This window comes from Terrapene carolina, unplaced genomic scaffold (assembly GCF_002925995.2).
Source record: "Terrapene carolina triunguis isolate 2854851 unplaced genomic scaffold, T_m_triunguis-2.0 Scaffold66, whole genome shotgun sequence".
NCBI classification, from domain to species: Eukaryota; Metazoa; Chordata; order Testudines; family Emydidae; genus Terrapene; species Terrapene triunguis.
Window position 1 is genome coordinate 80,155,967 of NW_020664417.1, and position 13,876 is coordinate 80,169,842.

The 13,876-nt window shown below is 41.8% G+C and overlaps 1 protein-coding gene across 3 annotated transcripts in view; it reads left to right on the top strand.

The window, feature by feature from the left end:
* Nucleotides 1-13,876, top strand: part of WFS1 (wolframin ER transmembrane glycoprotein) — a 48,826-nt gene that overhangs the window by 566 nt on the left and 34,384 nt on the right. For all 3 annotated transcript variants that reach the window (XM_024204539.3, XM_024204537.3, XM_024204540.3), the window contains exon 2: nucleotides 3,045-3,254. In XM_024204539.3, coding sequence (XP_024060307.1) covers nucleotides 3,050-3,254 — 205 coding nt within the window. In that variant the 5' untranslated portion in view covers nucleotides 3,045-3,049. The remainder of the gene's footprint in view (nucleotides 1-3,044; nucleotides 3,255-13,876) is intronic.

A 13,876-nucleotide genomic window follows, 5' to 3' on the forward strand; every position in this document is an offset into this window, starting at 1 on the left:
CCCCGAGCCCTCCCCAGCTGTGCACCCCCCTCGGGAGCAGGGACCCCTCCCACGAGACCTCCCCAGCTGTGCACCCCCCTCGGGTGCAGGGACGCCCTTTCCCCAGCTATGCACCCCCTTCGAGAGCAGGACCTATTGCCTGCGTCCCCCTAGCTGCGCATCCCCCTTGGAAGCGGGACCCACTGCCTGTCTCCCCCTCGCCTTTCTGTGCCCGTTGGAAGCAGGACCCGGCACTGGGACCCTGGACCCGGCCCCGGACAGTGCAGTAAGTTGCATTGTCATGTCTAGCTTCTTTTCTATGAGCAGAGATCCAGGATCTCCCCAGCTTCATCCATTCCCGGGGCTGCTGCTCACTGTGGAAACCTGCCTCCTATCTCTCCAGCCTACCCCACCAGGAGGAGGCTGTGGGGGCCAGATGGTGGCAGCCCCTAAGATGCTCTCAGTTTAGTCTCGGGTTGTCCTTGCCTCCAACCTGCTAGCCTCGAGCAGCCATCAAAGTACGTGCTGTTCCAGAAGGAAACAGCTTCCCTCCCTCTCCTGTGCTGCCACTTTGATGGATGCCCCAGGGCTGCCAGGTTGTAAGGGGTTGGCTACATCAGGAAGGACTGAAACTTTGGGCCCCACACTGCTGAGTTTCAGTGGGGTGCCCCCAAGAAACTGTTCTGACTGGGGCAAGCAAAGCATCTGCTCTTCCTCGCCCTTTTGAGATAGCTGCGCTGGCTCATCGGAGTGTGTGCCAAACACCCTTTTTTGGTAGGGAGTCCCAAACAATCCAGCCTCAAACTCTGTTCCTTGCATTTGTGTTCAGTATTTTACACTCCTTCCTGTCCTTTGCAGGATCACTTTAACTGTATCAATGCTTATTCAGAAAGTATTCTGAGCATATACAAGGCTTTATACATGCTGGCTTAGGACCTTTTTTAAAACTCGACCCTCACCACCCATCCCCTTTTCAGGATTTCACAAGCAAATCACGGGATGGGTATTGTCACTGGAGTTGTCTGTTGCCGAGGGCTTTTAACATGAAAAGATAGTGAGAGCACATGAGATTAGGTCACTGAATACATACTTGTAATGTTTTGCATTTTTAAAAGGCTGGTCATGTTATAAATCACATGTTGTAAACAAATTTGCCTATTCTACTTGTAACCCTTTAGGTCATAAAGGTAAGATTTGTTTTAAAAATCCAGTTCACTTTTGTCTAAGCTCTTTGTTTACTTTCTGTATTTCTTTCAGCTTGGACAATGAAGTCAGTTAAACTTTTGTTTATGCCCAGTTTCACATTCAGACTCTTGGTGCTACAATGGCTGGGTTTTAAACACTTCAGATGAAAGTTTACTTGTTTAAAAACTGTCTTCATTAATACTTTTTAATTTAAAAACACTTCTAAAGGGCTTGTATTTTATAAAAACTTTTTTTTACAAAGTTATAATTTTTGGCCTAATTGAAGGTGGCAATGTCTCTTTATTTTTTATAGTAAATTACATTTTCATCCTCCCTTGGAAATGCTGGGGAGATGCTTTCCTTGCCTGTTGAAGTAAAGAACTGAGAGGAAGCCCCCAATCAGTTATGGAGAATTCAGTTATCTGTGGCCAGGGAAGAGGATTCTTTCTTACTCTTTACTGTCAGGGATCCTATCTTCTGCCTTATTTTCCCCACCCGTGTTCCCCTTTAAAGTAGCAGGGTTAAGTATGAATCCAACTGAGAGAGAACTTTTGTATCATAATGATTAAAAATAATTCTGCAGCTTTATTGGGAAAGGACATTTTAATCTCTGCATTTTCGTGCATCTGTTAAGGCAGAACTGTTTTAGTTATTCGTGCTATGAAATAGAAGTTATAATATAATACAGAAAGCGAGTAGTCACCATTACTGTAATCTTTTTTCTTGATAAAAAGAACACAGCAAGTGAGTTGTCTAAATTACTTAGTACCTTACAAGGTAAATATTTATCATAGACATGTTTATTCCTTTATGAGTTAGGATTTTTAGTGATCACTATACAAGCAGAATTCAAGTTGTCAGCCCAAATCATTGAAGTTAGTATTGATCTTTGAGACTATAATTACAGTTAATATTTTTGGGCTGTGTGTTCATAGCTCATTTTTATTACACAGGGGTATGCATGTTTTTGGAAAATCAAGGATTAGAAGAGAGAGTTTAATAGGCTGACTATGTTAAAGTAGCTTCTGCAAAGTTTGTTCTGCTCAGGCTTCAAATTCAGTTAAGTCAGTTTCAGACATGATATGACTTATCACACTTCTTGCTGTGGTGACACGCATCCTTCTGCTTCCAGTCCTATAAAAGAAAAAGTTCAGCTAACTTTTTTCTGTAAAGGTTACATATTTAAGGAACCTTTTACAAAATAGCAGTGACCTTTTGATCTTCATGGGGGAGATTTTCAATGGGAATTTTGTTCCTAACTGCCCTTTATGCCTTTCAAAATCCACCCCCTTAAAGATTTTGTCAAATGTTTTTCTATGAAACAGTGTTTACTTTGGGGGTGGGCAGGAAGGCAAAAGGAGTTTGCTCATTTTGGATGAAATTCACCCCTATGTGCGTAAATCTGAGTCCTTCTGTTAAAGGATTGGGGTGGGGGAGTTGGAATTTTTCTTCCCAGCCATCTCATGGGCATGTCTCAGGGTCTGCAGCACATCCCTTTCATGATTTGAATACAGAGTGCAGATGGGCAGCCACTGTTTTTTGTATAGATATTTGTACACTGACACAGGTATGAGAGTGGATTTGGTAGTCTGTCCTCTGATCTGCATTTCAACCAACTGTCCCATCTGCATTAAACTATTTAGGGGCAGCAGAGAAGCACTAGCTATTCTTGAATAATTCCATGTGTAAAAGATGTCTTAGCAAGCTTGCCAACGCTTTTTATGTTGATTCTGACTTTTTGTACATTTTGTCAGAACAAGAATCATAACATGTATTTGGGCTTCAAGAGATTTGCACTTTGGTTTTACATAAGATGCATGCCATCTAATTATTAGTGTGTGTTTTTTTTCTTAATTATAAATTTAACTCTTTGCTTGCAGCTGAAATGGATTCAGATCCTGATCCTTCTTCAAGTCCTTCTCACCCACAGCCACAGCAAGGAAGGTCTCAGCTAAATGCAGCTGCTACTGTGGGCCATAGTGAGAGTAATCAGAAACCTGGTTCACCTTCAGGAGATTCATTGTCCTCTGCAACTTTTCCCTCGTCAGCTACCGGCCATTCTAACAGCAGGGACAGAGCTGAAAGAAGCGGTGAGTCTGAAATACTAATTATGCAAGATTTGCATATTCTAAAATCAAGACAGCAGCGGTATTGTCCCTTCAAGTATAGGAGTTTATCGCAACATCTTCAATTTGAAAAATACATTACTGTGTGAATTTTTTTACGTACTGTAAGATGGAAGATGAGAGAGATTTTTTTCTTGTTTGTTTTGTGTATAATTGTCTCTATTTCCCCTGTGTAGTTTATCTATTTCTCTGTTTGTGTTCACACAGCAACAAGAAAGAGAGAGGGGTTTTTAACCACAAAAAATAAGGGGATTCAAGCACAAAGGCAATACAATACCAGAAACTGCTTTTAACTAACTTCTTAAAACTGTCTCTCTAATGTGTAATCTAGTTAATGAGGGTGAGATAATATTTTGTATTGGGTCAATTTCTGTTGATGAAAGAGACAAGATTTCGCACTTACACAGAGCTCTTTTTCAGGTCTAGGAAGGGTACTCCAATGTCACAGCTATATACAAGACTGTTAAGCATAAGGGGTTAACACATGTTGCAAGAGACCATTCAAGGTGAGGTAGGCAGTTAACAACTTTGCCTTTGTAGGACAAAGGAGAGTTAGTGGGTTACAGATTGTTGTAATAAGCCATAAATCCAATGTCTTTGAGTCCACGATTTTTAATGTCTAGCAAAGTTATGAACTTAAGCTCTCAGGCTTATCTTTTGAAGGTGTTGTGCAGGTTTCTGTTGAGGACAAGATCTGAGAGGTCCGATATGCAGTGATTGCTTTGTGAAAAGTGTCCACCCATGGGTGATATGGTGTTTTTTGTCTTTTATTTTTCTGTATGAGTTCATCTGAGAGGATAGTGATTGTCTCGCTTCACCCACTTAGTTGTTGTTGGGGAATTAAGTGCACTAGATGAGGTACACCACATGTTGTGATAGGCATGTGTGAGTGCACCTATGCTCTTGAATGAATTCACGTGGAAAAATGTGGATGGGTTAGTACAGGGGTGGGCAAACTTTTTGGCCCTAGGGCCACATCGGGAACAGAAATTGTATGGAAGGCTGGGGGAGGCTATGCCTCCCCAAACAGCGAGGCATGGCCTGGCCCCTTCCACCTATCCAGCCTCCCAGAACCCCTACCCCCATCCAACACCCCTCCCCCCCGATCCCCACCCCCAACTACCCCCTGGGATTCCCGCATCCTATCCAAACACCCCTGCTTTCTGCCCCCTGACCATTCCCCTGGGACTCCCGCCCCCTATCCAACCCTCCCTGCTCCCCACTCCTGACCGCCCCCCTGGAGGCCCCTTGCCCCCTATCCAGGCGTGAAAGTAACATGAAGGATTTACTGGTACGCCGGAGTCCTGAGCAGGGGCGTGGCCTCAACCGGAAGAGGCGGGGCCTTTCAATATTTAAAGGCCCTGTGGCTGTGGCTGGGAGCCTCAGGACCTTTAAATCACCCCGGAGCTACCAGCTGCAGAGGCGGCTGGGAGCCCTGGGGCTCGGGCTGGGATTTAAAGGGCCTGGGGCTCCAGCCGCCGTGGAGCTCTGGACCCTTTAAATCACCACAGGAGCCCGACTGCCGGAGCTCCGGCTGCGCTTTAAAGGGCCCTGGGATCCCCGCGGCGGCCGGAGCTCCGGGCCCTTTAAATTCCCGCCCAAGCCTGGCTGCCAGAGCTCCGGTGGGGATTTAAAGGGCCCGGGGCTCCCCACAGTGGCTGGAGCACTGGACCCTTTAAATCACCGCCGCAGAAGCGGTCCTGTCCGGCACGGCGTACTGGCTCTTACCGGTACGCCGGACCGGACCGGCTTACTTTCACCTCTGCCCCATCCAACCCTTCCTACTCTTCCCGCCCCATGTTACCTGTGGGGTGGGGAAAAGCGGGGCTCAGTCCTTTCCCTGTGCGTTTCCCCTGCTCATTTGGTTGCTCTCCCTGGCAGTCGGGCAGGGCTCGCTCCCTGTCTGGGCTTGGCTGCTGGGGACAGGGGCCAAGCATGCTGGGGGTGGCGAGGGGCCCTGGCTTGCTCTACCCCTGTCCCCGGCAGCAGGGCCCAAGCCCCTTGATCACCCCTCTACAGCCCCCCCCCCTAAACACCCCCTGTTCCCTGCCTCTGACTGCGCCGCCCTGGAACACCAGGTCACTATAGCTGTGCCGCCTGGCCGGAGCTGCAGCTATGCTGCCCAGGCACTGGGGGAACTGTGACTGCGAGGGAGGAGAGGGGCCAGGGACTAACCTCCACCCCGCTCACCGCGCTGCTGGGGAGTTGGGCTGGCTCCTCCGCAAGCCTGTCCTGACCCCGCTCCCTGGCAGAAGCTCGGGGGTCAGAGGGAAGGGTCCTGCGGGCTGGATATGGCCCATGGGTTAGTAGGTATGTAGGAGTTCTGATCAGAATTCATGATACATTTTGAAAATCAAGATGGTGCTTTCAAGTTGCATCTAGAGAGACTTAATAAATTATTTAAAATAATGAAAAGTGAAGGTGCTCTCTCCATAGTTCCTGGAATGAGACACGTGTCCACTTGCAGTATTCTGGACCCCTGAAGTCAGGTTTTAAACTTAGTCTGAAATCTCACACCTACGTGCCACACCTCTGTGTTCCAGGCTTAACCAGACCACTGGGGTTTTTTTTAAGCTCTTTTAAGTATTTGCAGGATTTGGGCCCAGATTTAAATTTTTTATTAAAGCTAATGTTAAAAATAAATTATGTAATACATAGGTTGAGAAAGGAGTGACTATACCCAGATGTACAGACACTCCTTTCTCAACCTATGTATTACATAATTTATTTTTAACATTAGCTTTAATAACAATTCTAAATCTGGCCCAAGTCCTGCAAATACTTACATGCTTGCTTAACTTTAAACGTGAGTAGTTCTATTGAAGTCCCTGAGATTATTCATAAGCATAAAACTAAGCACCTATATATGTGTTTGGTTGGGTTTACTGGTAGGGCCTCAGTCCTACAAACTGCTGCTCTTTCTTATTCTGGGTTTAGGATGGAATTCCATATGTAATTGGAGTGATTTAAGTGTATTAGTAATCCCGTCTCTAAAATAGTCTTGTATTTCTCATTTAGAAGTTCCTAGAGGCCTTAATCAGAAAACAGGAACCCATCATGCTAGGTACACATAATAACAAAAAAGACAATCTCTGACCAAAGAATCTGTGATCCAAGTAAGAGTTTACAATCTAAGTAACTAACCTTTTGCTTCCCTAACTTCTAACAGTTTAAATTATTGCTTCCCCAAAGTGCCACAAAACATAATTTTAAACAAACATATTGTTGGTTTTATGCCCATAGTTTTCAGATTTACAATTTTCACGTAATTAGGGAAGGGTAACTCTGGAATTAAAGCAGTTCCCTTGGGCCAATGAGCAAATTTTTGGAGGGGAAAATGATTTGTTGAATTCCTGACTTTCTAATTTGCATCCTTAATATATCATTATCAGTTTTCTAATCTCGCCCACTAATTAAGTAGTACAGAGCTGTTGAAGAATTGACACTTTTGACGTTAATTACATGATGATTAAATTAGGATTAGAGTTAGCAGATACTTGTTTCCCCTCTCCCTCATCCCCCAGTTTTTTAGTACTCTTCAACATGAAGAAGAGAATAGCAACAATAGGAGAAATGGGGCATTGAAATGTATCAGGTTTTGCTATAGCATCATTTTAAAACAGAAAGGCATGGCTTCTATTCATGAATTATGCAAAATTATGAAAATATATACCTACTATCAATCTACTGGTATTCTGTATAAAGGATGCTGGCAGGTATGATATTCTCCCTTTCCAGTCAATCTGGGTAATTTCTGATTCTGTATAAATGTCAATTTTTTTAAAAATCCTACTAAACTCTTTGTCTCAATTACATCTCTTTGCAGGCCCTCAGTATGTTGACAATGCATTCTGTTAATTTAAAAAAAAGCATTTACTTTTATTTTAAATATGTTGCTTCTCCATTTTATTGAATATGCTCTTGTTCTTCTATTATGAGGATAAACAGGAGCATTTGAATAACCTGTATAATAATCATTTTGTATACTTCTATCATGTTTCTTCTCTAAATTATGTATGTTAATCCTTTTAATTCTCCTTATTTTGGAAGTCTTTTTTGATACTTCTAATCACTTTAGTCACCCTTTTTTTTTCTGGAACCTTTCTCTTTCTTTTACAATTCTTAAGATATGAGCAAAACTGAATACAGTATTGAGTGTGCAGACATACCATCAATTTATACGGTAGTAGTATGTTTTCGGTATGATTCTCTATCCCTTTCATAACTTACCCCAACATTTTAAACATTGCTGAAGATTAAGCATCTATTTCCATTGAACTGTCTACCAGGATGCCTGGGTCTTTTTCCTGCATCACTGATTACATTTAATTTAGGCAATGTGGCTGTCTAGGTCAAATTATTTCATGCACTATGCATGACTTTGCATTTTTCTACAACAAATACTACCTACCATAATACTGGTTCCTTGGATTTTGGGGAAGGAAAGTCCCCTCTGCCCCCTCCAAAAGTACCACCAAACATGCAACAAAACCCAACCTAGAGCCTTATTTGAAACAGGGAATAAAGTAGTAGCACTGAAAGAGAAGGTATTCCCAGTAGAGAATGATGGAAATCAGAATATCTTAAAGTTGTTTTTAAGTGGAGAGATGCTTTGTTGCTGATGGGCCAAGGAAGAATGAGAATCCAGGCTGTAAGTAACAATGTTTAATTATATAGCCTTTCTGTTTTTGAAAGGAAAAACATAGGATAGCAGGCTCCTCATGAGGGGGCAAGGCTTGACTTTTTACTTGGGTGGATTAAGGAGTCATTTACTTGGAGCAGCTCTTAAGTGTCATTAATACCTTTTTTGGTGGTGACTGAAACTGTGAACAGGTAAAAGAGAATGGAAAAGTCCACCAAAGTGTCATTCAGAAATATATGTGGAGCTGATTATTGTAGATAACTTTTAATAATTTCAGTGGATTGTCACTGTAACTCCAAATGAAATAGTTAGAATTTGCAAAATATTAAAGGTATTGACCACTTTCAGCTGACTCATTACATATATTTTACCTATTTCTGTCAACTCTAAAGACTTAAATTTGTAGTTGAAGTGATTTAGAAGCAGTAATTTCTGAGTAGTAATGACGTAGACTTATTGTGAGGAGGGAAAATTTATACATACTGTGTTTCTTTTAAGAATGTTACCTTAAAACATGCTTACAGTATCTCAAGCTCTGTATACCTTGATAGTATGGTATAAACATATTAGCACTTGTCCGGGATGGCCTACATAACTCCCTTGTGACCCTAGCACTTCCATACGCCTGCCAATAAAATTTCAGAGCACATGTCTATTTAGCTTAACAAAGAGAAGATTGAGATGACTTGATTAGTCTATAAGTGTCTGCATGGGGAACAAATATTTGATAATGGACTCTTCAGTCTAGCAGAGAAAGGTAGAACATTATCCGATGGCTGGAAGTTGAAGCTAGACAATTTGAGACTGGAAATAAGTCATACATTTTTAACAGTGAGAGTAATTAACTGTGGAACAATTTACCAAGGTAATGATGGATTCTCCATCACTGACCATTTTAAAATCAGGATTGGATGTTTTTCTAAAAGATAATCTCTTGGAATTATTTTGGGGAGATTCTGCAGCTTGTATTATATAGGTGGTCAGATTAGATGATCACAATGGCCTTGGAATCTATGTATCTGTGTAGTATATTTTCCATAACTTCATCTGAATATGCTGTGTTTAAAGATACAGTATAATAACCTTATGGAGATGTCAAAACAATTTGTGTGTTCCGGGTAACCTCTTTCTCTTGATCTAGGGGACAGTCCTGCAAGATGCTGAGCACTCTGCCCCGATTCAACAAATACTTATGCACATGCTTAACTTTGAAACTACAAATAGTCCCATTGGATCAAGCTCCTGTGTTGAGGGATTTTGCATCAACCAGTCATGCAATTTCTCAGTACCTCTGTTAATTTGCTGTTAGGGAATCTGTTTGCTTTTCAAAGGTTTTTCAAATAGTTGATTTTCACAGTGGGTGGTAACAATAACATGAGGTTTCTTTATATAAATCAGTACTGATTTGAATGTAAACCGCAACATGCAACTGGCAGAGACTCAGCAAACCTAAAGCATAGAGTCTGTTTTCAATAGAACAAACGTTCTCTCCCAACTCCCCCTGTCAGGAATGGTTAAAGTCTTTCTGGAGAGCACCTGCAGAAATAAGTTTGTATATAAATTAGGAATGGGAAAAATGGTACTGGCTGAATACTAAATAAAAATCAGACTAGTTAACTTTCTATTGATTTAGCAAAAAATGTGCCTTGACAGGGAATTTGTCAGTGAATGATGTGCATACATGATTAATTAAGGCTTCTGGAGCTTGGAATCAATGAGTCATCTGTATACATGTCTGCAATATACAGGAAAGCTAGTATCTGCTTAAAACAAAAACAATCCTGGCATTCCTCAGAATTGCAAGAGGCGGTGAAAATACACAATACCTTGGAGAACATGGGAATTGGCTATGAAGACCAGTCTGGACCCTTCCGTCCCACTTTTATGTGGTAGCTTGCAAATAGCTTTTGACCAGTTAATGCAACAGTCTCTCCTAAAGGATGTTGACTGATAAGTTCCCTCCCCATTAATGATAGGGACATCCTGGGGCCTGGAGAAAGCCAGAGAATGGAGTGAAGGAGATTGTCTTTGTCCATATTCCCTTGCACACAGCAAAAATACTTACCGGCCATTGTGTTCCACCACTCAGCAGGGTTTGAGGGGACTAGTAGGCAAAGGGGGGATCAGAAAGTGTAACAGTTTGTCTGGGGAGTTTGAAAAGATTTTGAGGATGTTACGGCTTTAGGGTTTAAGAATTAGGTGATGCTTCGTCTGTGTATTTGCTCTTACAGGCATTTTGTTTATTACAAGTCTATTAGAGAAGAGAAATAGGGTTCTGGAATCCTGAGCAGTCAGATGAAGTCAAGACTATAACAGGGTTCAAAAAAGAACTAGATAAGTTCACAGAGGATAGGTACATCAATGGTGGTTAGCCAGGATGGGCAGGGATGGTGTCCCTAGCCTCTCTTTGCCAGAAGCTGGGAATAGGCAGCAGGGGATGGATCACTGGATGATTATCTGTTCTGTTCCTTCCCTCTGGGGCACCTGGCATTGGCCACTGTTGGAAGACAGGATACTGGGCTAGATGGGCCTTTGGTCTCACCCAGTACGGCCGTTCTTATGTAGTATTTGTACAAATTGAGAACCCTATGAATGGGGGTTATCTTTTACACAATGTTTGTACGTATATTTGGGGTTCTACACATCCTTGGAGGAGTCTAGTTATTGTGTATATTTTACAGAAGAGTTAACTTTATAAATTGTTGTGATGGAGGCGTGGACTACACTTAAAACTTAGGACAACATAACTACAGTACTCACCCCAGAATGCTGTAGCTATGGCCGACCTAACCCCTGGTTAGATGCAGCTATGGCAATCTAGCTGTGGTCACTTGGGAAGCTGGAGCCCCAGGCCCTTTAAATCACTGCCGGAGCCCCAGGGCTCCAGGCTACCACTACCCCAGGACTCCGACGGTGATTTAAAGGGCCAGGGGCTCCGGCTACAGTGAAATCACCGCTGGAGCCCCATGGTAGCGGTAGCACAGCGGCGGCCGGGAGCCCCGGTGGCGATTTAAAGGGCCACGGGCTCCGGCCACTGCCGGAAGCCCCAGGCCCTTTTAAATTGCCAGGCCCCGGGGAAGCTGCCCCTTTTGGTCCCCCTCATCAGTGGCCCTGCTGGTACGGTCGGCTGTGTACCAGTTCTTACCGGTATGCCATCCTGGACCGTACCAGCTTACTTTCACCTCTGGGACCAGGATTTTAGACCTGAGTGTAGATGTGAGTGGCTTAATATATATGGAGGATAGCTTCTCCAAAGTTAGTTGCAGCCGTTTTCCAATTATAAAATGTCTATTAATTCCTCTGGTAACTCCCGTCCCAAAAGATACTTATGCTTTTCATTTGTGGAGTTAAGTATCTTTGACAACTATAGCATCTGGAGGTAATTTTATAGAGTAAAACTTCAAAATGGCTTTTTTTGCCAGGGGCAGGAGGGCGGATAAGTTTCTAATGTTTCTTTGTGTCCCTCTGTCTGCCCTACAAAATTCTCATTACACCACAAAAATTAAAACATGGGGAAGTTTTGATATTGGCTGATGCAAGGAGCGGCCTTCAAGACAGGGATAGTACAAATGTTTTAAGAAACTGTCCATTATTTGAAAACTGGATACAAATATTTGCCAGTGAAGCTTACTGAGAATACTTTCATTCATTACTGCCAAAACAGCATCGGCTACTCCTCAAAAATGAAATGAAATTCCAAGGTCTTGTTTTTTGTGGTGTGTTTATTCTGAGATTTCTGGTAACTGACCCAAATCAGTACTATACTTTTAAGGTTGTAATCTAATAATTAATCATTTGACCATTAATGTAATGTTCCAGTGGCTTGAAGTTGGAAAAATCAAATTGGATATGACACAGCTTTTATCTATGAGGGTAATTAAGTGGTGGAACTTACCACATTGATCATCACTTGGAATCTTTAAACTGAGTTTGTGTGTCTTTCTTAGAAAGATGCTCTATTTCAACTGTAATTCAGTACTATTCACTTATGTAATAAGGAAGAATAATTCCCTCCATTTCAGGAATTATTGAAATTGTGTGTTGTGCAGGAAGTCAAACTGGATCATAGTTGTCTCTTCTAGCCTTAAAATCTATGAATGTCTGAGGGGAATGCCAGATTTATGATCGTAACTATTCAAGCGCTTCGATTTCTTAAATTCTGTAATAAATTGCTAAGTAAAAATTATCCCTTGTTTTAAATAAAGATTTTGTTTTATGGGCTATATTAATGACTTATCCTGATCCTAGAATATAGAGATCAAGAGTTTAGTGAGGGATATTTCTGCAAAAAGAATCTTGTGCAGGAAAAAAAAGGCATAACTGTTTTTATAATTATAGTTGTGTGTGTGAATTATTTTAAATGTCTTAAATGTTCATTGTACAATAATAGCTACACTGGAAAGAAATGCAAATTTTTCTTGTAATGCCTTTAGAATCTTGCTTTTTTTTGATAACTTTTAAAATATGTAGCCTATATGATATCACCGCTTTCATTTTTCCACCCACACACTTTTTTTATTGCTCTCTTCATGATTTATCCTCATCTTGTGGGGATGCAGAAGTTGCTCCCTTTGGAGCTTAATGTGATTTGATGATTTGCAGTTGTGGTGTGACTAAGACTATTAACAACTACAGAGACACTACTGCTCCTGGAGAAAGTGGGACTGAGTTTCTAGACTCTTAACAGCCCTATCAGTGTGCCCCTACTTGATACTGAAAATGGAATGTCTGACAACATTCATCATGAAAATACTTTATTCACAGTATTAAAAAAATATATATATTCCAGGCTTCATTTGCTCAACAAGTTGAAAAGCTTCTTGAAAGGTTACACTAGCAGTGCCTTTTATGGTTTTAAAAGGCTTTATATTAAATTTTATTTACCAGTATGGTTAGTATTGTCTGTTAAGCTGCTTTCCTTATGCTTTGACCTGGGTTCTGAGACTCAGTACCATGGGTTTGGGTAAACTGTAGCCCATAGAACTAGATTTCGCATTTTATTTTACTTAGCAGTAATGCAAGAAACCAACAGGCCTGTTTCCTGTAAGACATTGGCTTAAGTAAGTTAGCATAAGGCTTGAGACCTATGAACTTCAGCATAGATAGATGGCCCAACGGTTGCCCCAAGGTTTTGGGGAACTGGGAATAGAGTGTTTAAGGGGGAGGTTTGTATATAAAGATACCAGGCAACAGCAGGAATGTTAAACTGATACCAGATTTGGTTATTTTAGGATAAAATTGTTGGCAGATGCCTAACCACAAATTTGCTTTAGCGATTAATTGACATCTGTGGTCATAAGGTAAAGCCATTAATATGCTAACCTATAAGATAAAGGCACCCCAATATTATTAGAGTGAGGAACTTAGATGTGGAGATGGGAGGCTGGGCGTCTGCATGAATATGCATGACAATCATCCTTAGGCCCTACAATAGACCAGGCCACCATGTAGAGGGAGTTGATCTTCGGTCATCAGGTAGGTCGATCTGGACCATTGGACGAGATTGGCACGTCAGGGACAGAGCGGGTCTTTTCTCTCTCACTATCATATCAAAGGAAGCATGTGAGTGTATAGGTATATGAGCATATGCCAAGAATATCAAAGATATCACTAATTCTGTATTACTGCTATTTGTTTATTTGGTTTGGCGCTTTCTTGTCTTTTCTAATTGTGCTGATTGGGCTTGGCTTTGCCCTCAGTGTGAGTGGTGTTGCTTCACACGATGGGGTTCCCCACCAAATATTGAACTTGTTAATTTTAATTCCGTTTTGTCTGATTCTGGGACTAAAACCCTACTCCCCCAGCTCTTTAAATCAGTATTAATCAGCAATCAGGAATAATTATTAACCACTAAAGAATCAGGCTACAAAATGTATCCTACACATGCTGCAGTTACACCCTCCAGCTGCAGTGTGGACATACCCTACCCTCCAGTTGCAGTGTA